Below are 26,901 nucleotides of genomic sequence, written 5' to 3'. Positions count from 1 at the left end.
AGAACATCAGCTACACTCCTCCCCCATCTCCTGTGGATCCCACAGAGAATCTACTAATTACTCCCCTCCCCTACTCCACACTTTATCCTCATTTTCAACCACAGCAAGCACCCCTCACACCCCTGCTAACCCAAGTGCTGGGTTACAAGCAACAAGTAGACTGTAAGGGTGTCCACACTCCCCTTCTGCTCCTCAGGACCTAAGCTCAGGCAGCCACCGCAGTCCCTAAATCCAGGAAGGAAGCAGAAACTAAGGAACAAAGCGCTCACCCAAAAGAGACAAACCGCATATCACCACCCAGAACCATTATCATCATTCCAGTCCTAGATACCTTGATTAAGCTGGATCTCAACAACAAAAAAAGGCAGAAACCTACAAACTCAAACTGAACAATTCTCGGCTGAATGATAAATGGATCAAGACAGAAATAAAGAATGGAATTACAGACTTCCTAGAATTCAATGCAAATGCGTACACGTCATACTCAAATTTATGGGACACAACAAAAGCAGTTCTAAGAGGCGAGTTCATAGCACTAAGTGCCTACATTAAAAAAAAAGGCAGCTAAACATCACACCCGAGAGAATAAAAAGAAGAAACCACACCTAAAAGAAGTAGTGGCAAGAAATAATCAAACTCAGAGCTGAAATTAAAAAAAAAAAAAAAAAAGAAAGAAAAGAAATAGAGAATTCAAAGAGCCAATGAAACAAAGAGTTGATGATTTGAGAAAATAAGACCAGCAAATTAAATTAATCTTATTTGAATTGACTAAGAGGCAGAGAGAATATCCTAATTGATAAAATCAGAAACGAAAAGGGAAATGTAACAACAGACACCAAGGATATTCAAAGAATTATTAGGTCATGCTTTAAAAATCTGCACTCCACCAAAGTGAAAAGTCTAAAAGAAATGTATACTTTCTTGACTGGCACTGCTTATCAAAGTTAAATCAAGATCAGATAAGCAGGTTAAACCGACCTATATCCTCTAGTGAAACAAAAGCTGTCACCAAAAGTCTCCCAACTAAGAAAAAGCTCAGGGCCAGATGGCTTTAGCACAGAATTCTTCAAGACTTTCAAATTATTCTCCTCAAATTATTCCATAAAATAGAAACAGAAGGAACATTACCCAATTCATTTTATGAGGCCACAGTTACCCCGATGCCCATAAAAAGACAACAAAGAAAGAAAATTATAAATCAATTTCCCTTATAGATGTAAAAATACTCAATTAAACACCCACAAACCAAATCCAACATCACACCCAAAAGGTCATTCATCATGATAATCAAGTAGCCTTCACCCCAGAGATGCAGGGATGCTTCAATATATGAACATCAGTACACGCAATCCACTATATCCACAAATCGGAAGAAAAACAGACATAATCACCTCATTAGAGGATATCATTAAATTAACTCACAAAATTAGTAGCTCTCCGAAATACAAATGACGAATGGACTGAGGAAGAAATTAGGGAAATAACACCTTTCACAGTAGTCCCAAATAATATGAAATATGTTGGCATAACTCTAACCAAGAAGGCGAAAGACTAGTCTGATAGAAACAACTTCAAGTCTTTGAAGAAAGAAATGAAAGAAGGTATCTAAAAATGGAAAGATCGCCCATGCTCGTGGGTTGGTAGAATGAATATAGTAAAAATGGCCACTATACAAAAAGCAATGTACAGATTCAAGGCAGTTCCCATCAAATCGCCAACATAATTCTGCACAGCTTCATGTGGAAATAGAGAAAAAACACATGATTGCTAAAACAATCCTTAACAATAAAAGAACTAGCTCTCTGTTCCCAGGCCCCCTAGAGGGGAGTTCTCGCCGCCTGGTTGGGCGGGCACTCCTGATAGATAAATCCTTAGCCAGATTAACGAGAGGACACAGAGAGTGTGTCCAAATTAACAAAATCAGAAATGAAAAGGGAGACATAACTACAGATTCAGAGGAAATTCAAAAAATCATCAGATCTTTACTATAAAAGCCTATATTCAACAAAACTTGAAAATCTGCAGGAAATGGACAATTTCCTAGACAGATACCAGGTACCAAGTTAAATCAGGAACAGATAAACCGTTAAACAACCCCATAACTCCTAAGGAAATAGAAGAAATCATTAAAGGTCTCCCAACCAAAAAGAGCCCAGGTCCAGACGGGTTTAGTGCAGAATTCTATCAGACCTTCATAGAAGACCTCGTACCAATATTATCCAAACTATTCCACAAAATTGAAACAGATGGAGCACTACCGAATTCCTTCTATGAAGCCACAATTACTCTTATACCTAAACCACACAAAGACCCAACAAAAAAAGAGAACTTCAGACCAATTTCCCTTATGAATATCGATGCAAAAATACTCAATAAAATTCTGGCAAACCGAATCTAAGAGCACATCAAAACAATCATCCACCATGATCAAATAGGCTTCATCCCAGGCATGCAGGGATGGTTTAATATACGGAAAACCATCAACGTGATCCATTATATAAACAAACTGAAAGAACAAAACCACATGATCATTTCATTAGATGCTGAGAAAGCATTTGACAAAATTCAACACCCCTTCATGATAAAAGTCCTGAAAGAATAGGAATTCAAGGCCCATACCTAAACATAGTAAAGCTATATACAGCAAAACCAGTTGCTAACATTAAACTAAATGGAGAGAAACTTGAAGCAATCCCACTAAAATCAGGGACTAGACAAGGCTGCCCACTCTCTCCCTACTTATTCAATATAGTTCTTGGAAGTTCTAGCCAGAGCAATCAGACAACAAAAGGAGGTCAAGGGGACAGATCGGAAAAAGAAGAAGTCAAAATATCACTATTTGCAGATGATATGATAGTATATTTAAGTGATCCCAAAAGTTCCACCAGAGAACTACTAAAGCTGATAAACAACTTCAGCAAAGTGGCTGGGTATAAAATTAACTCAAATAAATCAGTAGCCTTCCTCTACACAAAAGAGAAAAAGCGAGAAAGAAATTAGGGAAATGACACCCTTCATAATAGATCCAAATAATATAAAGTACCTCGGTGTGACTTTAACCAAGCAAGGGAAAGATCTGTACAATAAGAACTTCAAGACTCTGAAGAAAGAAATTGAAGAAGATCTCAGAAGATGGAAAGATCTCCCATGCTCATGGATTGGCAGGATTAATATAGTAAAAATGGCCATTCTGCCAAAAGCGATCTACAGATTCAATGCAATCCCCATCAAAATACCAATCCAATTCTTCAAAGAGTTAGACAGAACAATTTGCAAATTCATCTGGAATAACAAAAAACCCAGGATAGCTAAAACTATCCTCAACAATAAAAGGACTTCAGTGGGAATCACTATCCCAGAACTCAAGCAGTATTACAGAGCAATAGTGATAAAAACTGCATGGTATTGGTACAGAGACAGACAGATAGACCAATGGAACAGAATTGAAGACCCAGAAATGAACTCACACACCTATGGGCACTTGATTTTGACAAAGGAGACAAAACCATCCAATGGAAAAAAGAGCATTTTCAACAAATGGTGCTGGTTCAACTGGTCAGCATGTAGAATAATACAGATCAATCCATTCTTGTCACCCTGTACAAAGCTTAAGTCCAAGTGGATAAAGGACCTCCACATCAAACCAGACACACTCAAACTAATAGAAGAAAAACTTGGGAAGCATCTGGAACACATGGGCACTGGAAAAAATTTCCTGAACAAAACACCAATGGCTTATGCTCTAAGATCAAGAATCGACAAATGGGATCTCATAAAACTGCAAAGCTTCTGTAAGGCAAAGGACACTGTGGTTAGTACAAAACGGCAACCAACAGATTGGGAAAAGATCTTTACCAATCCTACAACAGATAGAGGCCTTATATCCAAAATATACAAAGAACTCAAGAAGTTAGACAGCAGGGAGACAAATAACCCTATTAAAAAATGGGGTTCAGAGCTAAACAAAGAATTCACAGCTGAGGAATGCCGAATGGCCGAGAAACACCTAAAGAAATGTTCAACATCTTTAGTCATCAGGGAAATGCAAATCAAAACAACCCTGAGATTTCACCTCACACCAGTGAGAATGGCTAAGATCAAAAACTCAGGTGACAGCAAATGCTGTCGAGGATGCGGAGAAAGAGGAACACTCCTCCATTGTTGGTGGGGTTGCAGACTGGTACAACCATTCTGGAAATCAGTCTGGAGGTTTCTCAGAAAATTGGACATTGAACTGCCTGAGGATCCAGCTATACCTCTCTTGGGCATATACCCAAAAGATGCCTCAACATATAAAAAAGTCACGTGCTCCACTATGTTCATCGCAGCCTTATTTATAATAGCCAGAAGCTGGAAAGAACCCAGATGCCCTTCAACAGAGGAATGGATACAGAAAATGTGGTACATCTACACAATGGAATATTACTCAGCTATCAAAAACAATGACTTTATGAAATTTGTAGGCAAATGGTTGAACTGGAAAATATCATCCTGAGTGAGCTAACCTAATCACAGAAAGACATACATGGTATGTACTCATTGATAAGTGGCTATTAGCCCAAATGCTTGAATTACCCTAGATGCCTCAGAACAAATGAAACTCAAGACGGATGATCAAAATGTGAATGCAGATCGCCTCCTGAGAGACACAGCCAGAATACAGCAAATTCAGAGGCGATGCCAGCAGGAAACCACTGAACTGAGAACAGGACCCCTGTTGAAGGAATCAGAGAAAGAACTGGAAGAGCTTGAAGGAGCCTCGAGACCCCATATGTACAGCAATGCCAACCAACCAGAGCTTCCAGGGACTAAGCCACTACCCAAAGACTATACATGGACTGACCCTGGACTCTGACCTCATAGGTAGCAATGAATATCCTAGTAAGAGCACCAGTGGAAGGGGAAGCCCTGGGTCCTGCTAAGACTGAACCCCAGTGAACTAGACTGTTGGGGAGAGGGCAGCAATGGGGGAGGGTTGGGAGGAACACCCATAAGGAAGGGGAGGGGGAGGGGATGTTTGCCCGGAAACCAGGGAAAGGGAATAACACTTTTAAATGTATATAAGAAATACTCAAGTTAATAATAAAAAAAAAAAGTACACCAGTGAAGAGACACAGAAAAAAAATAAAAAAATAAAGATAAAGGTGCCTTTATAAATAAAGTGAATTAAAACCAACTGTAACTTATTGAAAAATGTAAAATAATTTTGTCCTTTTCTGCCCTTATGATTCATTGTTGTTGGTTTTGATTTCTTTCTTTTTTTCTTTTTTTGATTAAAATCCCTGCATGTAAAAAAAAAAAAAACAATAAAAGAACTGTGGAGGGTCTCACCATTTGTTATATTACAAAGCCATAGTGATAAAAAGAAGATAGAGTGGGGAGTAGTCTTGAACACAGTGGCGGACAAGACAACTTTCTGAACAGAACATTGCTGATGCAGGCTCTAAGATCAACAACTAAAAAGCGGGATCTCGTGAAACATGAGAAGCTCCCCATGTAAAAGACACCATTGTTCAGACAAGGTGGCAGCCTACAGAATAGGAAAAGATTTTCTTTCTTTTTTAATCAATTCCATATCTGCTAAGAGATACCCAGAATCTTTAAAGAATTCAAGAAACTTAATAAAAAAAATACCCAATATCCCAATTTAAAAGTGAGAATTCTCAAGTAGAACAAACTTAAATGGCTAAGAAACAGTCAACATCCTTAGCTATCAGGGAAATGCAAATCAAAACTATTTTGAAATTCTTTCTTACACTTGTCATAAAGGCTAAGATCAATAATACATACAAGTGACAGCTCATGCTGGCAAGGAAACTTGTGTAGCCACTATGGAAACTAGTATGGTGTTTTTTCGGGAAGACGGGAATAAATCTACTTCAGGATACAGCTATACCATTCTTGGGCATATACCCATCACACCCACCTGTGGACCTCCCAGATATGATGTACTCATTTTTTGAAGTAGTAGCACAACAGTTATAGGGGTGACCAACTACTACTCCACAGTTGGGCTTGGGGTCACTCATTCCACAGGAGGGAACTTGTTCCCAGTACAGTAAATTTGGCCACAAAAACTAAACCAAAACTAAAGAAAAAACCATGGTGGGTGGGGGGCATGAGTCAAAGGCCCCGGCTAAGCTGTTGTTTAGGTAGATTGACAGAGTGTTAAACTGCCTTCTAAATATTTATGCTTATACTCCTAGACAAATGCTACTTGCAGCCTTAATCAGAGAATCCTCCTGTTTTAATGCAGAGGCTCATGAGTCTGTAAGGTGTTGAGAACTCAGTTGTAAACATAATACCACCTGGGCAAGATAAAAAAAAAACTCTATTGTGACAATGAACTCATGATCACTGTGAATGCCTAGACTGTTGACATGCCTGTCAACAGTAGCTTTGAGGAGAAGCTGGGGGTAGCATGGCAGGCACCCGGGTGCCCGACCCATCACTTCTGAACTATTTGCTACTCATAGATTCTGCAAGAGGGGGAATCCTTGCTTTTGGTTGTGAACCCACCGATGACCCAATTTGCTTCAGTAGATGATGGTCCTGGTTAAACTGAATGGATCACAAAGCAAACTCAAAAGTCATGGATCTAGGAAAGTTGCTGGTGGGGAGAGAGGAACAAGGCAGAGAAGAGGGAATGCGTTATATAACTTGTGAAATTGCTTTTTAAAAGTGGAAGGTGAAATTGTGAAATGTGCACTTTATTTAAAAAAATTATTGAAATGGGGTTGGGGATTTAGCTCAGCAGTAGAGCGCTTGCCTAGCAAGCGCAAGGCCCTGGGTTCGGTCCTCAGCTCCGAAAAAAAATTATTGAAATAATTATACGAAGATAACCATATTCCCTCATAACCTTAGCACATTGTGGAAGATACCTATAATAACTGGATCAGCCACTTATGTTTCCAAGGATTCTCTAATGCTATGCCAAGATTCCAAGGTGCATATATATTTGACTGTGTGTATGTGTGTGTGTAAAATTCTGTCTCTCAGAACATACTGTTCATTACAAATGAACAAAAGAAAAAGAAATTGGAGTTTTCTGAAAAGTGTTAATACAAGGCACACACACCTTCCTGTGTGGCCACACGCAGCAGAGAGCAACTTGGCCTGCCTCATACACTATTAAACATCTCTACTAGCTAATACTGTCGGGCTGGGGGCCAGGAGACAGAGGAAGAAAGTCTGAATTGGTAAGTCTGCACAATAATTGAGAAACTACAGACTGTCAATTTCATTTAACATTTAAGAATTCTAAAACGTTGTTAGGTAGACCCCCTTTTTGAAATTAACAGCTAACACTAATTAACACAGAGAAATGCAATTTGTATGCTATGTGGTAACATTCATAAACCATCACAAACTATTTTCCTTGCTTAGGATATTCCCTATGAGTCTTTTACTCCCAACCTGATGAGTAGATCTCTATTTGCAGATAATAAGCCAACAACTAAGATCTCTACCTCAATTCAGGTGGAGTTTAAGTGAACATACTTGTCTGAAATAGGGGAAAACGGCCAACCTTCACTGGGTCCTTTCCTGTTTGGAGAACATATAGAAATCCCACTCAACTCCCGAAACACTATTAAGAGTAGGAACCACTGTTTCCACTACAGAAGACCAAGCCCTTAGGGATTAATATACTCATGCAGGTCCCTTAACTGTCTGGTAGTACCATGGTAAGCTCCTGTCAGAGTGCCTAAAGCCTGCTGCTCCTTTTGCAACACATGGCTGTCTCTCAGGTTCTCTGTATGATGCCATTACATTGTATCTTAACAAACTGTCTCGGAAACTTGGCCTATCTTCTGCATCATCAGTCTCCTGTTACCTACTACACTGTACCAAACACTAAAACACCTTTCTATTAGAATAAATTAAGCAAGTTTTATCCCCTAGAATGACTGCACGCTGCTAAAGTCAGCCATTGGCCAATACCAATGTTCTAATCTATACTGAAGATTTCTCCGTATGACTGGGAGACCAAAGAGGCAAGCACTTTGGTTTTAAATAGTAGTCTGTGATTCAGGCCACCTGGCTTGAATTCTGACAGTCTTGTTTGAGTCTTTTTGGATCTCACGAAAATAAGAAAAGTGAGCGTCATTAAATAAGATGAGGAAGCCTTTTCTCTGTTTTCTGAAATACACATAAAAAATAAGTGCAGCAAAATGAGTACTTGGCTTTTTATGTACAAAAGCGATATTTGGCTTGAAAAGACTAGATGGTTAAAAGAATGCTAAGTGGTCTGGAGCTTTCATGGCTGTTGTACCTTGCTTTGAAAGTTTATTATGGTGAGTATCTGTGTGAATGTGTGTGCATAAAGGTCAGAAGATAACTTGTAGAATTCAGTTCTCTCCTCTTATCATGTTGCTCCTGGAGCTCTAATTCACACAGTCAGGTTTGGCAACAAATACTGTTCCCTGCTAAGCCATTTTGTTAGCCTTGTAACTTGCTCTTTAGTGATAGGCAAATGTCTTACATATCATCATCAATATTTCATTGCATGTTTTAGTTTTCACATCATAATGTATGCTTTAATTTATATATTTTAAATTACTAAAAAACATGTCTCATGTGTCTTGATAACAAAATTTTAACTTGAGAAGTCAATATTTTAATGTCAGTGAGGGGAGAAAATAATTTCCCCCAAATAATTTCAAGTTCTATTGTAGGAAGAATATGGTTTTCTTTTCTTTTCTTTTTTTTTCTTTTTTTTTTTTTTTGGAGCTGGGGACCGAACTCAGGGCCTCGCTCTACCACTGAGCTAAATCCCCAACCCCAAGAATCTGGTTTTTAAAACCAATCTTACTTTATTTTCAGTAAACATGAAACTAAATTGCTGTTTTAAATGTAGCAAAAACATGGTTCTTAAAGTCATCTAAAGAGCAGGAAAGCTTGAGATGATTTAGCAGGTGAAATGTTTGAGTTTACATCTCCATATAAAAGCCAGGCAGATGTGGTGGCCCACAGGGACAAAGGGCTGTGCCAGACTTGCTGAAACAAAGAAGTCAGGGGCATTGAAGGCTGAGGAAGACAGTTGACATCCACCAGGGACCTCCAGGATCACACATATGCACGTGTATATGTACCCATTCATACTATGTGCCTACATACATGCAAACACATATGCACACCATACAGACATATACAAACAATACATGCTTTTATCATGTGAGGGTACTCAATGGCATCTAGAAGCAGACTCTGGCAAGAACAGTGTTTGGAGGAGGGTAATAATCTTTCTTTAGTTGTATATTTTTATAAAATGGCACCTGAACAGCCTTGGTTCATTTGTACAGAAATTGTAAAGCAGTTTAGTGAGTCTCTCTTGGATTTGTAGCAGTTCCATTTATAAGCAGACCAATTTTGCTGTTTCTAATTATCTCCTGAATAAACTGTCAAAAATATTTAGGTTTATCAACTTAACAGATGCTTGGCTGGCCTCAGAGAGCATTAAGAATAAAATGTTCTGTGAACCGCAGTATGGAATTAATTTTCTTATCAAAAGTAGAAACACCAGGCTCAAAGTGTATCATGACAAGCATATACTAGGCATTATAAGCAAGGGTTTGAGGACCTCCTGGCCCCATGGCGAAAGACAGTCAGTCCTTTTATTGTGCTGGCAAAAAAGCTCTTGGTTTCCTGCCATTAAATCTAAGTGCCAGCTTAAGTCTGCGCAGATCTGAATCGCTTTGTACAACACCCTCTTTATGAGAACAGTGTATACCTGTAATAGAGATTCTTATTAGCTAAGAAGATGAGAAATTCTGTTTCTTCAAGGGGGAATTGGGCATGATTTTCTCCTTCTGATCCAGTAAAAATGTTTCTATTTAAGTTAAACATTCTACATGTTTCTTGCAACCAATTTAACCAATTGTAAGGGAGGCCAGAAACCCCTATTGATTTCTTCTATCTCAGATGGTAGTTAATGGAGACCTTTTCATTTAATTTATATGGTCAGATTGTGTTAAGTAGACACGGACTACTGATATAAACATTTCCACATGTTATAAAGACCCAGAACTTCCTCTGAAAAGAATTCAGGTGCTATTGGCTGCTTTCTGTAATGGTTGTAGCTTCACCCAGACTTTGTCAATGCCCTACCACTGGACATCACATGTAAGCTTGTGGAAGAGAGCTTTCTGTTGGCACACCATGCTATTTGGGAGCAACCCTTCCTCTGACACACTTCCCCCAGTCACTGACACTTGTCTTCCTCTATTTATGGAATAAAGGGCTACATAAATACAGAGAAGGAAGGGAGAGTTGACAGAAGTCTAGAAATCTAGTTTAGGGTCAGGGGCACCCTGAGCCTAGTGGGTCTATAAGTTATTCATAACTCACCCCTTGGCAATATGACACTTTGGTGACTATAACCATCCCCTCTTCATTTTATGCTCCAGAAGCTTGTGAGACCTCAATGAGTCATGAAGAATCTTAAAATCAAATCCAAAGAATCCAACGTGATGATAACAAAAAAGAATAATTGATATCTGAACAGAGGTTAGTATTTGACAATGGATAAAGATTGGTATACCTTCCCTTCCTCGGGGCTTTGTTGGCATGAATTGTGAACGTCGTCTTCTCTTATGAATTTTCCAGGCCAGGAAGTCAGTCCTTTGATTTGGCCCCAGACCAAGTCGCCAACGTTGAACGTCCTTGGTCTATAGTGTATCAACTCATGAGATGAGGGGGAGTCTGGATTCCTTAGGTCGTCTTCACTACTAATGCTTTTAGCATCGGAGGGACTAGGCACACACCCATTAATGCTTTTGGCATTAAAGTCTCCATTGTAATGGATGTAATCTTTGACCAGAGAACTTTCCAAACTATTCGAAGAGCCTGGAGACTGCCCCTCTAGGACTAGGTCTTGTTTTGCAGTGCCTAGCAGCTCTCCAAAGCCCCGACTCTGACGAGGTCTGTTTCCATTAATGTGTGTACATCTCTCCACAGTACTCTCTAGTCTCTCTTTAAAACTCATCATAGTTCTTTTGTAGTTATTATACCTGAAATTTTCCTCCAGAATTTTATCACCTTGACAGTTTCTTGGTGGTAACAGTATTGGGTGCTGTTCCCCAGCTAGAAATGGCAGTGTGGAGACATTGTTGGGCCTTTCATGACAAGGACTACTGTGGATATGGCCTGGATGATCTAAAAACTCCTCATATTTCCACCTGTTACGCTCCCCTCTGGGACTTTGCTCCCCATCCCATTGTTTTCTGGATGTGTGGCAGCTCGCTGACTTGTAACACTCAAACCCGTCCCCTTCACCAGAGTTTTTCCCATGGTCTATGTTCTTGGGTAGCCGCGCCCCTCTCGCATTCCTCAGCCTGCCGTCGTGATCCGCTCCTCCCATGTTCCGCCCATGGATGACGGCGCTCACAGCACTGGACAGATTTAATGGGTCACCAATGGAGGCAGTGAAGGCACTCATGGCGCTCAGGGCTGGGATAGGGCTGATTTGAGTCGTGCTGTTCACAGCAGTGGTGATGACAACCTGCATTCCTTTGCTGGCTGCATCCACAACTGCTTTGTAAATGGCATCTACCGAGGCATCGCCTTGGCCACCCATAACGAGGCCGTCCTTCATGGGCTGACCAAGAGACGGGTCAATCCTTGGCTGCAGCTCACAAGGTGTATCTTGGAAATGTGGAAGTGCAAGGTTTGGGTTCTCAGGAAGTGCTGTGAGCCCCGGCTGACTGTTTATTCTTTTATTTAGAAGAGCTGCATCTCCTTGCATCCTCACCTTAAATGAATAGGAGAGAGAGAGAGAGAGAGAGAGAGAGAGAGAGAGAGAGAGAGAGAGAGAGAGAGAGAGATTGATTGATTTAAAGACCTTAAAAAAGAAGATCATAATTTTAAGATTCACCAAAAGATAGTCAAAGGAAGGACAAAGAGCAAGAATAAAAAAACGAAAGGAAAAACATTATTCTGTATAGAAAACCTCACACACCGATTGTATTTTATATTTGGGTAATTTCTTTAGTTGAAAGAGTTCAACAGATCTCCTTCTAAACTTATCATTGCCAAAGGTTTTCTAGAAAAACTAAACTTGAAGTAGTTGGACACAAGGTGTTTCCAGGTGTTTGCTCAGTGGTCTTACAGGTGTTTGAAACTTAAAGATTGATGATTAATGGTTGTATTTAACTAAGTTAAATACAAGATAAAATAAAAATAAATACCTTTCTTAATGCAGTACTTTGGTATGACATTGCATATGCTAATTTATATTCATTTACTGTTGTGCATGTGTTGTGTGTGGGCACACATGCCGTGGTGCATGTGTGGAGGCCAGAGGACAGTCTTTTGGAGCTGTACATCTTCCCTCTCACCTTTATGTGATCTGGGGATTGAACTCAGGTTGCCAGGCTTATGAGATGAGGACCTTTACCCTCTAAGTCATCTCGCCAACCAGACATGATATTTCTTTTTTTAAAAAATGATTTATTTATCTATTTATTTATTTATTATATGTGAGTACACTGTCGCTGTCTTCAGACACACCAGAAGAGGGCATCAGATCCCATTACAAATGGTTGTGAGCCACCATGTGGTTGCTGGGATTTGAACTCAGGACCTCTGGAAGAGCAGTCAGTGCTCTTAACCACTGGGCCATCTCTCCAGCCCCAGACATGATATTTCTTAAAGTCGTTAGGTTGGGTATTAATTCCTGCTTTTCAACCTTAACAGGCCATTTCCCAAGGTACATCCTCATGCTTCTGAAAAGGACACTGGCTGTCTCTAGAGTGACTATCAGTTAGGAAGAGGCAAGGGGAAGGAATTTCCGTACAGAAGCATTAATGCAGTTTGGAAAAAAGTTTCTGTGGCTTCTCTAATTTCTCTAACACTGTGGAAGAAATACTGTGACAGGTTTAGGTCTAATACAATCATTAGTTATCAATCTTAATTTCTACTTGGCCTGGCTGAGAGTCCACACCCCACTGGTCTCTTCCTACTTTCTTACTAAACTAGCACCTAGGATCCATGGCACATCGGCCATGTTGTGCTACCTCCCCCTTGCCTGTACTTGCCAGACACAATCTAAATCTTAGATCATTTTAAATTCTGGTGCTGTCTACATCCACAGGAAGGTAAAGTATTTTATGAATAGAAATTTATGTTTTCCAGCCTGGCCTGTTGCTGCTCCTTCAGTCTTGTGATCTTCCGGTCAGGAACGGCTTTCTCCATAACAGTTCAAGTCTTTCTGTACTTCTTCAAGCTGATTGCCATATCCTCTCCTACCCTACTCTTGGTAGACAGCCCTACTTATCAGAGAAAACGGAGCTCGTGCTAAGATTGGTCCTTAATAGCATGTATTTCCCAGAAGTCATGCCTTGTCCATTCTCCATCTGCTCTATGGAAGGAAGCTCTGTACTTCTCGGGGATCTAGACTTCCTCTCTTCATATTTACCTCCTGTACTATAGGGTCTTTCATTTTAGCATATGATTATGTTCATGTCTCAGTGGTCAACTCAGTGTTTCTTTCTGGAGTATTAACCCAGGTCTCTTGTTCCTCACAGTTTCCTTTTGAAGGAATACCTTATTTTTTAAGTCTCAATGTCCCATTCGCCATTCTGACCATTTCACTATGACCCTGCTTCCACCACCTCCCCAAGCTACGTTGTCCTGGAGTCACTCTCATGTCATTATGGTACAGTAAACTGGCTTCGGGTTTTCACTCGCTTTCTTGGTGCCACAGGGAGGCACATCGTCCTTTATGAACTAATGTATTACATATGTGTGGATATTTCATTCTAGGTGAAAGATGTGTTCATCACCATTCTTTCCTAGACCAACACTTCCCTGCCTCACTCCATCTCACTTCCTTTCTCAGAAGAAAGCAGGGTTATAGAGCATCCTGGCACACAAACTATTAAAGCATGGTCTGGGTTCTGAAGCTTCCTCAGTGGCAGTGGTTCTTTGCCACTACCAGATATTTGAGGAGAATGCACGGGAAGTGAAGATAGGTAGTCAGAAGATGGCCTCAGAACCTCTGAGTTTGGAGTTATTGACAGTTGTAAGCCCCATACCCAGACTTTGAGACCTTGCATTGAAGATGGCTCAGGCACCAACAGTCACCATGACTCAACCTGGATTTGTTCATGCTCCCCAAAATTCCAGCTGGCAGAGCAGCCTGTGTGGTTGTCTCAGTGACCGCAGGGTCTGCTTCCGTGGGACCTTTTGCTTCACTTTGGCTTGGATGTCGAGTGGCAGCTGACATGAATGAATGTTGTTTGGGTGGAACAATGGTGGCAAGGAGGACTCTCTACTGAACCCAGTACACATTCCTGGACCTATTTGTGATGACTACATAGATACCTTCTCCTGTCCTGTTTGCTGTGTCCAAATCAAGAGGATAGCCACTGACGCTGTCTAACAAGCTGGATGTCGAGCGCTCCTGCTGGAGCAGCTGAACTCAGCACACACCCCTTCAGCTGGAGTCCTTCCTAGTCTTTGGCAACTGAGATATGATGAACACATTTAATCACAGAATGCTGCAATCTTTCTAATTGGGGTTTTTGATTTGTTTTAAATGGATGTCACACTTTGGCTTGGTTTCTCCTTTCTCCCATATCATCAAATATTCCAGGCTTATACTTTTTTACATTACATTTTTAAATATAAACCAAATAAGATTTTGCTAAGAAAAATTAAAACAAATCACTAAACAAACAAAAACTATTAAAGCACGTGGCAATGCCTAATTTCTCTTCTCCACTCCTCCCTCCTTCCCTTTTATTGTATGTGGAAATGTATTGCACTATTCTTCTGTTAATACTACAGTGTTAGACTTTTGTCATCTTGGAGGTCTCAGCATAGTTGATCGAATAAGTCTACCTAATCTTTTAAGCTTATAGATAGATGGATATTGTATAATGCAATTATTTTCTGATTCATCAATACCTAAGAGGCTCTTAATTTCTGACTTATGCTGCAGTGAATATTTTGTTATATGCCCTTCTATTCACATTTGAAGATGTCTCTTAAGTCAACACATGTGAATTAAATGTCTGGGCTAGTGAACATATATGTGTTTAGACACACATATACACAGATATAAATATGCCTAAAAACTTGATAAACTAACAAATTATCCTCCAAAAGAAATGAGCCAGACTGGATATATGGCTCAGAGGTAGAGCATTTCCATGGTGCACAAGGCCTCAGTTAGGTTTGAACTCTAGCACAAAAGAAAGAGAAGCTAATGAAGCTTAACCAGAATCCAAATGGACCAACAATAGCACGAGAGTGCTGTTCCCTCCATACCTTTACCAGCAGTGCATGCCATCAAGGTGACGGACACAGTGATGTGCACATTGGTTATTCTTTTCATGTTTACATGTTTACTAGTAATTCACAGTTCATTTCCTGTCAATTTTCTGTGTATATTTTATCCCTTATTTTTCTAGTCAATTATCCTTTTCCTTGTGGCATGCATTATGTATATATTTCCTGACATTTGTATGTCTATAAACTTTAGAATATCTTTCATCATGTAGAAATTAATATTTTTATATTGGTTATGTATTTCTCTTTTGGCCTCCTGGCTTTATATCTTGCTTAAAGAGCTTCTTCTGTTTTATTATTTATGGTCTGTGGTGGTGCATGTCTGAACATCCAGCATAAGGGAGTCTGAGGAAGAGGGTGCAAATTCAAGACTAACCAGCTTGGACTAGATAGTGAGCCCCACCCTTTTGTTTGTTTTTTAAGGTGTTACATCTTTAAAAGTTATTGCATATTTCTTTCTTCCATTCATAAAACATTGCACCTCTGTAGAAGTGTAGAAATGGTTGTCCACATGGCCTAAGCTAGGAGGAGAGGGGAGTGGGAGCTAACATAGAAGAAAGTGTCTATTATTTATGAGAGTAATGTGGGCACAGGGCACAAAACGGCATAAGAGGGCCACACTATCAGTTTTTACTCACAATTCCAAAAAGACTACTGCTTTATACAAAATAAAATTATCTTTACAGAAGAGACCAGAATGTTTAACAATACTCAGTATTAAGAAGTGACTGTCAGTAGACTCTAAAGGGTACCTTTTCATTCCTTCTCTACTATTTCTATAAAAGCAGACACTGTTTTCAGCTAAAGTCATGTGTGGAAGGAAAGTACCTGGAAGTTCTGAAACAGACATGCCATGGGGTTATTGTTAGCTGGGCAAAGGACTGTGGGTTGTCCTTGGAAGGCCTGGAGATTCTGCTGTCCCTGGAGAAGGTGCGGCTGCGGCGGCGGCTGCTGCTGACTCGGAGGAAACATCTGACTGCTGTTTAGCAGTGACTGTAGGTGAGTCAGTTGATGGTTATTCAGAGAACTGTTTATGGATGACATATCGCCTACAGTTTTGAAAAACAAAGTGTAAGTCAGTGTGCTTCTTCAGAGAACTAACATGGCTGTCTCTGCACCTGAGAATTCCTCAAACAAAAACTGACAGTTGAGCTTCAGGGGAAAAGTGGTCATTTTGATCAGCCTTACTTGGCTGTAAGCAAAGGATACCTTTAACATTTAGTTTTATCTGTATGATTAGCCTTTTATTTTATATTCCATCAAGATGGTTTAGTCATTAGTGTTAAACTTCAGAGCTAAGTGTCCCTATGTCTATTTTTATTAAAACACCTACAATTAAAGGTTGAAAATTTTCCTTAGCAATTACTTAGCAGTAAGTAGTTGAACAGATGAAGAGAAAGAGTGGGTATAATATAGTCTCATTTATAAAAATTCAGTTTTAAGTCATAATCATCAAAAAATACCACCAATTAAGTTAACTCTTAGTTTTGAAATATGCATTTTGTTTTGCAATAAAATGGTAGTTAGCTAAAATTAAAACTGTAAACCCAACAATAAAAGAGAATTCTCTGTGATAGTTGTAAAGATTTTAAAATCAATGACATCAATGGATAGCATTAATAACTGATACATAGTTAAAATTTAGAATTGTTTTAAATTGTATAAATCTTTTGAGAACAGTTCTGTAACTTGAATCTGTACATTTATGATTTTTGTATTAACTATAACTATTTTAGGTCTAGACAAAACTAATTGCACTGTATTATAAAAGTACAATAATGCCCATAATGAGTTTTATAGCATATCAGGATGCTCTTGACAATATCATGTACACTTCTATCTCTTTCTGGGTTTGCTGGGCACTTTCTCTCCTTCCCCTGTTGTTACCTATACCCACCATTATAAATACTTGACATTATTTTCAACTTTTTTCTGATAAGCTAACCTATGCAAAGGATTTTTTATGGACAAATACGTAATTATAACAATGATAATTCTGAGGAAACCTAGTATTATTTAGAGGGGCATTTTCCTTGGTCTTGGGGAAAACCTCACTTGGAGCATTTGACTGGTCATTTTGGTTTTGCTTCTCAGGGTTCACTTCCTCAGACTGTTCCCATCCTAGTGCAGCTGCTCATACCAACCCTGTGATGCCACACCAACTAAAATAGGAACGGAGGATCTTTAGAAGATGCAGACTGTACTTGGCTGAAGAGAATGATAGGTAGGTTAGGTTAGGTGGCATCAGTATCAGAAGACAAGGGAGAGCAGATCACAGTGGTATTTAATAATGCTAGAATCTGAGAAAAGGAAAAAGCCATTGCAATGTTTGTTTAGCTATGGCTCTGTGTGGGTGTTGTTATAGTTAATTCCTTAAATCAGCTGTGACATAATAATGAAGACATTTTAAAAAAAATAGTGTGACAAAATGTAGTTTTAAAAAGGAGAATAGAGAATTAGAAAAACGTTTCTTGAAAAAAAAATTTGTGAAAAAAATTGAACTTACCAAGCAGACCTGTCCCCAGTAGAGGGTTAAGTAGCTGTGGCACCACAGAGTTACTGTTGAGTTTAGCTGGACCAGGTGGATTCCCAGCATTATTAGATATATTCAGCAATGTTTCTGCCATTGACACCACTGCTGTCCCACCAAGTGTTGAGACAGTCAGTGCTGCCACTGCTGATGATGTAGTGGTTGTGGTAGTGGTTGCCTGGGAGGAGGTTGCTATGGAAACCTCTGGATGAATAGCGGTGTTGGCCGATGCCGAGTTCAGGACACCTCCCAACAGCTGGGGATTCAAGGCCATTAATCCTGAGGCCCCAGTGACAGCTGGGAGGAGCAGGGGGTTAAAAGTAGTGTCACTGCCTGTTAAGGGGTTTCCCAGGGGGCTGCCTAAAAGGGTATCAGCTCGGCTGTTGTCTGACTGATTGCTTGGCAAACGGTCTGGTGGGGCTGTCATCTGTGTTAATAAGGGTAAAGGGGTATTTTGCTGTTGCAAAAGATCTGAGATGGTCAGATTGAAAGACGGCAGGGGAAGCATGGCAGCTGCTCGGGCTTGGTTCTGAAGCAGGGCTGCTAAAAGCTGAAAGTGAACAGGCTGTAATACCTGCCCATCCACGTCACCGGAGAGAAAAGCTAAAGCAGCGTTTACATTCGGGTTGAGAAAACCTAAAGGGTGGAGGTTGATCTCAGACTTGCCTTCTCCTGCTGAAGGCTGGAGGATATTTAATAGATTCTGGTTTAGGAGATGCTGTTGATTCACTGGCAAAGAGATAGGTAGAGAACTGAGGAGGCTGGGGTTCAAGGGGTGTGGAAGATGGTTGTTTGAAGTGCTGTTGGATGGAAAATGAAGGGCATGCTCTTGGCCAACAAAAGGAAAGTCGCTCCCAATGGGCAGCTGACTCTGCAGTGGGTTTCCGGCTGCGGTGGTGACTATGACACCATCTTGGAGAACAGATGTTGTCTTTGTGATGGCAGGGTGGCTGCTGCCAGCTATAGCTATGGAGGACGGCAGGCTTGAACCACCTACAATGAGAAAACAGAAACGCAGGTGTTAGTTATGGACAGTTAGCAACATTACCCATAAAGCTTCCTGAGATACATTTCGGGTCGTTCTGCTTACTTTGCTGTAACTAGATTAATTGTATCATGGGTGATTTGACATCTGTTAATGGAAGTTAAAATTTAAAACTAGTGTCTGATGAAGTCTGCCGAATAGCAAAGGGGTTTCTCTTCATAGGTCCACAAAGTGAAGATGGGCAAGGATGTTATAGTTCATCCACTAAGTTTGGTATATTAACCCCCCCCCCAATTATACCTTTGGTCTATCTGTTTGGTCTTATTTGTAAGATTAGTAGTTTCTTTTAATGAACAAAATAAATTTCCTAAAAACTAGAATGCAGATGAAAACATTAATCGGCTAACAAAAAGAACCTGGTTAATATAGCAATTATTTTATTGTATATAGCTTTCTAGTTTTCCACACCAGTATGTGTGTGTATATATATATATATATATATATATATATATATATATATATATATATATACATTCTGGTATATATTTTCTTCCTCTCTCTCTCTCTCTCTCTCTCTCTCTCTCTCTCTCTCTCACACACACACACACACACACACACACACACACAGAGCTATGTATTTTGGAAACAAACCAGAATTGTGGTATATAATTTTGTAGCTTTTCATTTATCAATTTACTGTGAATACCTTTCCCTGTGAATTTATATATACTGAATCATTTTAATAGTTCCATGTATTACGTTCTGATAAACTCAACCACCCTAAGATCGTGAATGTTTTCTGCAACACTTTGAAAATAACTATCAGTGACACTTCAACAAATATTTGTATTAATGTATCTTTTCAATTGCCCACTTTTTTGTTTTTGTTTTTTAAAGACAAGGTGTCACTGTGTAGCCCTGACTAACCTGGAACTCTTTATGCAGAGCAAACTGGCCTGTAACTCACAGAGTCTCTGCCTCCCAAGAGCTGGTTTTAGGGTATAAGTCACCACACTGGGCTATACAATTATTATCTAGGGATAAATTCTTGGAGGCGGACTTCCAGAGTCACAAAGCTTTACATATGTACTGTCAAACTGCACTCAAATGAAAAAGATGCACACACTGAATGCAAATTTCTTTAAACCGTATAATGGTGCATATCTCCCACCAACACGTTATCACTATTTTTAACAGTGAAAAACATAATAATAATTTGTTGTTTTGATGGTATAGAGACACTGCATTTAAATGTCCTTTTATTAAGACTAGTCTTCTTCCAAAATAGCACTCATATTCTTAAAACTCTGTACTAAAAGTTAAAATTAAGATAACTTAATAATTAAAACATAGTATTTTCATTGCTAGGTAATGGCTATTATAATTATTATTAGTGGTTGTCAACCCAGGCTACACAATAGAACTACCTAGGGAAATGAAACACAAAACACAAAACAATCAACAAAACTAAAGCTGGGCCTTAACCCAGACCAGCTGAAAATTCATCTCTCAGAGAACAACCTGGGCAATAAATGTCTTTAAAATCAACCCTGGTGATCCAAGTGTGCAAAGGGTGGGAAAGATAGGGAAGGTAAATCTAAATCTACTAACAGCCCCTACCTCTGCTCTGCCTGACACTTTTTTTTCAGGGGTGGGTGGGCAGGTGTTGGTGGAAAGACTATACATGGACTGACCCTGGGCTCCAACCTCATAGGTAGCAATGAATAGCCTAGTAAGAGCACCAGTGGAAGGGGAAGCCCTTGGTCCTTCCAAGGCTAAACCCCCAGTGAACGTGATTGTTGGGGGGAGGGCGGCAAGGGGGGGAGGATGGGGAGGGGAACACCCATAGAGAAGGGGAGGGATAGGGGGTAGAGGGATGTTGGCCTGGAAACCGGGAAAGGAATAACAATCGAAATGTAAATAAGAAATACTCAAGTTAATAAAGATGGAGGAATAAAAAGAGATTGTTTTAAGTAGTATTTGACAAATATTTTGTTTTCAACTATTATACACACATACTGTATAATGAAAACTACTACTGTTATCGATCTGAAAGAGTTGAAACTGTTGTGCTGTGCCATCAGAATAACCTCATGTGACAATGTAAGCAACAGGTTTTTTTCCCCCAAATATACAGAAATTTTTCCATAGCTGTGGAATAGTAAAACATATAGCATTTTGTTTTCATCAACTGGAATAAAGCAAACATTTTTATGTACTTTGTAGTTAAGATTTTAAAACTGAAACTAACTAGTGTGTAAAGTGACTATATTAAGCCACACTGACAAAGGTAAGCATTTGTATTTTGATTTCTGTCATCACTATAAACTCAGTGGTGAGCATTTTCTCATATACCTTTGTGTGTACATGTGCAGCATGCGTGCATGTGCGTTTGTATGTATCAGGTGATTAAACCTAAAGCCTCAAATCCTAGAACTATACCACTGAGTTTTGTTATTATTTTTTTTTTCCTTTTCTTTTTTTCGGAACTGGGGACTGAACCCAGGGCCTTGCGCTCGCTAGGCAAGCGCTCTACCACTGAGCTAAATCCCCAACCCGAGTATTGTTATTTTTTAATAGTTTTTCTCACGTTGCCCACAGGGCCTTGAATTTGTGATCCTCCTGCCTCAGCTTAGTGGATACTGGGATTCTGGTTACGTATTACCACACCCAGCTACCATTGAATTTTTCCTAAGGAGGTTGTTTATTCTGAAGTGTCCACAGGAACATTTTCAACATTGCGATACTTGCTCTGAGTCAGAGATAGGTGAGGAGAGTTGGTGAGCTGTAAAGTCCATACACATTGCCGCCATTATTCCTGGCTTCCACAGGATGGTGGTGTGGCAGCAACAGTGGTCACTCGAACCAGTCCTACCAATACCACCTTCAGAGTGCGGCTAGAATAATGGTTTCTGTTTTCCAATCTGTCATAGTCTGAATCTTTAAAGCTCTCAGTGTTTTACTTTAAGGCTGAGATTAAAAAGGAGGTTTTTTTCCAAACATTATAAATATTTATGAAATATTATCATGAAATAATGACATGTTCACAAAGGTTAGAGTAAGAAGACACACAGAATGCTGAAGTAGGCATGTGATATACAACTCTTTAAATATTAATTCAATTTTTTTTCACAAAGCAATCAACACCTTAAATATTTCATTGGTTCCCCAAATTGCTATTTCCATACATACAATTTATCATTTGCATCTGCAGTATGTGTGTTAGGTGAGCCAGTGAGTCTTATTTACTGGGACTCACTGTCACTGCCAAGTTTCTACCCGCTAAATGATGACAAGCTTAAATGTGGTGCTCACCATTCTTCTGACCGCATGCAGAGTATATTTCCAAAATACATAGCAAGGCTTTGTAGAAGATGGGTTTCCTTAGAGATTATTTTTTTATTACTTTAATTTGCCACTAAGAAGCATCCATATTTATGATTCAAGAATTAGCCATTTGGGGATAACACTGTTTTAAAAGCTCTCCATCTAAATATTTTTGAGAAATTATAATAAAACACAGTCACCGTGAGTGTTTTTACCCTGCTGATAAGACAGGACAAATCCAAGCAGGATGCAGATCCGGACACACATGTAAATATAAATATATATTTTAATCTTCTCCAGTTTCTAACAATTCACAGTTCAACAAACAGGTACATTCTGCTGGAGAACAGGATTGAAATAGTGAGAGAAGTATAAAAACCTTGCCCTTTTCCCTGAAGAAACTCAGAGTTTAGGCAAAGTGGTAAATGCTGTACTCTTCCCCCTCCTCAAATTTCTAGTTGCAAGGTAGGGATTTTTAAATGTCTCTTTATATATTAGCTAGACAACAAAACCACACCATGCTAAGGGCTGGAACATCTCTATAGATGTCTACAACAAGGGGACGATGATAAAACTGCACCAATAAGAAAATTACACATTTGAGTTGGCATTTGAGGGACAAAAACAAGGTAAAAAAGTGCTTCTGTGTAAAAGCTGTTTCTTTTTACTTAAATACAGAAAGTAAGGCAGATGAAGGGGAATGATTCCTGAGTTTCACAAATACAAAAATATCTAAAATATGTACGGTTGTTATAGACCTTGTCTCCCTCAGTCTCCTTAAACCTGCCAGTTTATGTAAGCAGTAAATATATTTGAATAAATATTTTAAACCATTGAGATAATCTCACTTGTTTCTGTATTTCAAAGATATCAGTCATGACACATGGTTGGATTAAAAAACAATTGTTTGTTGGTTGAATGTATCTACTGAGGCCCTAATATTTGCAGTAACTTCTATAATGGAGGTAACAATGTAGACATAAAAGTGAAAACTGACTTTCCAACTTAATTGGTCCTGTGCCAGGAGATGGGGACATCAGAAAGGAGGTGGCTTGAAGATGAAAGGTTACTTTAGAATACTCTCAAGTTTCTCAAGAAGTTAAAAGTTACCTCACAGCAGTAGATATCTATCTCAAAGGACAGTTGAAAGGCTATTCATTAATGTATGAAGTTACTCGAAGAGAAACCTGAAATTGTATTCATTTTCATATTGGAATTTTTTTAAACTATTTAAGTGTAAACAGGCACTATTTTATGAGCCTTTGTATAAAACCTATATTCTGTTGAATTACATAAAGAAAGTGTTTGTTAAAGTATTTTTTTCCCCTTAGCCAAGATGTTGGTACTTAAGAGAAGGGAAAGATGAGTTTTTTAAAAGATGAAATTTCATCAAACATGAAGCAGTAATTAAATAGTCATCTGGGAATTGAAAGTTAGCAAGTTCCGGTCATTTACTTAATAAGGATACATAAGATTACTTTGTGTCAACCACTATGAAGTAACAATTTCTTTTCCTGGTTCTGTTGTTTTCAAAATAGGAGAAAGGGAAAGCCATCCAAACTAAAGCAGTTCCAGATCCCTAGCCTAGATCTACAGAGGCAGGCAGGCTAGTGTGGTGAGAGAATGAACACGGTAACCCACTCACTGAACACTGCACATAAACCTTGTGCACCCACAACTCATACACTCATGTATTCAGTGTGTATGTACAAGTAGCCTAGAAAAATTTGAGGAATTTACAAAAAGATATTATTAAATTCTTAAGATGTTTAACTTGCTTTAGTTTTAAAATTGTTTTTGCCTCTTTAGATTTGTCTCCCTGGTCACCAAGATTCCTGGAGAGAAGTTCATAATGTGATCAACTTTTGTATGTCTGTCTCTTAAATATTACTATTGTTATACATGTATGTGTCAAAAATGCCCATACCACGCAGATCAATGTTTTAAAAAAAGTCACTAACTAGTTTGATTCGCTAACTCTAACTTTGAATGAATATTATTTTGTGCTAAGAACTTTTCTAAACTAAAATGGCCCCACAGCTCTTTTTATACACGGAACTTAAGAGCTTAAGAAAAATTTGAAACTTATGAAAAATAGTAAGTCTAATGAAAAATATTCCTTTACTGTTTGACCTTTATCATTTGCTTTGCTAACAGTACTTTCACTGCAAACAAGTCAAAAGTAATCCTTAATAAAAATAAATCCCTCTAGAGATAAAAATATGCTCCATGAGTTTAATAAATATATTTTTATTTCTCAGTCCCACTGAAATATGAAAAATGTCTTCTACATTTAAAATACTATTTTTTAATGATAATAAATACATTGAAAGTAACTTTTATAAGAAGTCTAAGTATTCCAGTAAAACTTTATTAATATTTTCAAGACGTAGTTACAGCCACATTAACGTGCATTTAGAAAAACACGCCAACTTCACTCTTCTGTTTTGGATTCTAACACAGATTCTTGATATTCTCAGCAAAGCAGTGGGGAGAAAGAGGAAGGGACCTGCTATTTTGTTTTTCATAAGGGAGAAGGGGACCCCAAATGAAAGCAGATGGAGAAGTGGGGAAGAAAACAATTGCAAGATCTGAGGAAATGTTCTTGCCCCTAATAGGTGCCGGAGAAGAAGGTGGGCAGCCAGAGAGAGCTGTAGCTTAAATTTTAGGATGTTAGGGAGACCAATCTCCAGACATGATCAGATGAATTCAGAAAAAAAATATGTGTGTGATTCTAGTCTCTTTCTCTTCTGGTGCTGGAGATGGACTTCATGCATGCTCTGCAGCTGTTCTACCTTGAGCTGTATCCCCATCCCACATCAATACCCAGAACCTGTTAAGAGTCACTTTAAAAATATTTGGGAAATGTCAGTTTGGCCAAGTAACAAAAAGTTCATTCATTTTAAGGTAAACATGATATCTGTGTGATGGCAAGACCTGCAAAAGGAGGTTATATGCCTTGGTGGGATCTGTTTTCTGCTTATGCATGAGTGAGTTAAAAATGCATCATTAAACACCAATTAGACGTTTCAAGAGATTATACTGAACTTTTAATACAGTCAACTTCCTATCTTATATCCTATTTTATCTGCAACTTTAAAAGACAGTGCCCAGTGTATAACAGGTGCTCAATAAACACCAAATTATTCCATGGATATTCTAAAATGACTGTGTCACCCCAATGAGCTACAAAAGTCAATTTATTATGCTCCAACTAGTATTTTATTTTGACAAGTGAAATACAACATTTGGAGAACACTGTAGTGCTATTTTTGAAAACTCTTTCTGATAGCTTATGCATATAAGTGTTAGTGGGTGCTACAATCACTTCAGTGTGTCATCATTGGGATTAAACATTTATGTGGAAAGTGGAGTAGGATGGAGTGAGGCTGAAAATATCAGACTACAGTGTTTTTTTTTTTTTTTTAACTTTCATTTGCTATACATTGAAATGCTTAGTAGACTGTAATGCCAGCGATCTAAAAAACACTGTGAATGTGCGTGCACGTGTGCACGTATGCGAGTACATGTCATAGTGGCTCTAAGGTCAGAGGACAGTTTACAAGAGTGGGTGCTCTCCTTCCACCATGCGGGTCTGGGTATCTAACCAAGGTTGTCACACTTGTCAGCAAGCTCTTTTATCTGCAGAGCCATCTGGCAGGCTCTAGTGAGTTTATTGAGGGAAGAAACTGAAAAGCGCTAGTTTAGAATCAGGTCTCTGGGCTGCCCCATCACTGAGGGATAGTCTACAGAGTTGTGCTGCCAATGAGCCCACACCACAGTATACGAAGAATGCTCACACTTGTGCCTGTGGGTGTATCTCCCTGGACCACTTCCAACTTTTGGAGTCTTTCAGCAGCTCTTTCGGATTTCTAATTTTGGCTTAACTGCCAGGTTGCAAAAGGTGAGTTGTTACTCTGAACTTGAAAGATAATAAGAAACTAATTTTTACTCTTTGCTTGGCTGTCACTGATATTTTTATATTCATAGGATGTAAGATTTTTATAATTTTGAATTATTTAGGGTTACATGAATGTGGGGATGAAATCTACCTTGACAGGAATCTTTTTAGCATTGTTTTCATAAGCCACTGTTTTGTAGGGTTAATGTTACTTCCTAGTATCTGGATAGTTTTTGAGCCCACTTAAATATCTTTGGATTTTAGTAAATGATAACTTAGGCATCTCCTAGGGAACTGGAAGAATGGATGGTTGTGTAACAGTGCTTAGTATATTACAATGGAATAAAGTCTTCCAACTAGTACACTAGAACAATTTATTTCTTTAAAGGTACAAAATAGATCACTGAATCAGCAAACATCATATCACTGAGTTTTGTTATCACTCTTGATTACATAGACTTAATGTCTGAAATAAAAACATATTTTAACTCCTCTTGTATACAAGAAAACATTAAACCTAGAATATGTAAACAGAACAAGTGGTGTAACCCTGATATGAGGAGACCTTCTGAAGGACTGAGACATTGCCTATAGTGAAAACATCTCTTCAATAAAAAAGGATTCGTTCTGCAAAACATTAAGGAATAGATTTTCAAGCAGTTTGTTGATTAAGTAACAAGAGCACACAGCACTTCAAACTTGCAAATCACGAGCATCACAAGGGAAAGAGAATCTAGGCTTTAAAAAACTTCGGTTGAAATGTTTTCACTAGAAACCAGCATCAGTTCAGTCACAACTGTCAAGGTACCCTGCTGCCTTCTTCAGGCTAACAAATGCCCCACAGCTGCTCTTCAACATGGCCATCTC

General features: G+C 38.9%; 1 protein-coding gene across 2 annotated transcripts in view; it reads right to left on the bottom strand.

The window, feature by feature from the left end:
- Mbd5 (methyl-CpG binding domain protein 5) overlaps window positions 1-26,901 on the bottom strand; it is a 137,223-nt gene that overhangs the window by 23,125 nt on the left and 87,197 nt on the right. For both annotated transcript variants that reach the window (XM_032903262.1, XM_032903263.1), the window contains 3 exons: window positions 17,798-18,814; window positions 16,120-16,340; window positions 10,541-11,749 (listed from right to left, as the gene is read on the bottom strand). In XM_032903262.1, the coding sequence (XP_032759153.1) occupies window positions 10,541-11,749; window positions 16,120-16,340; window positions 17,798-18,814 (2,447 nt within the window). The remainder of the gene's footprint in view (window positions 1-10,540; window positions 11,750-16,119; window positions 16,341-17,797; window positions 18,815-26,901) is intronic.

This window comes from Rattus rattus, chromosome 5, assembly GCF_011064425.1.
Source record: "Rattus rattus isolate New Zealand chromosome 5, Rrattus_CSIRO_v1, whole genome shotgun sequence".
Lineage (NCBI taxonomy): Eukaryota > Metazoa > Chordata > Mammalia > Rodentia > Muridae > Rattus > Rattus rattus.
Note: the sequence above shows the minus strand (reverse complement) of the source record. Positions and strands in the feature narration are given on the sequence as shown.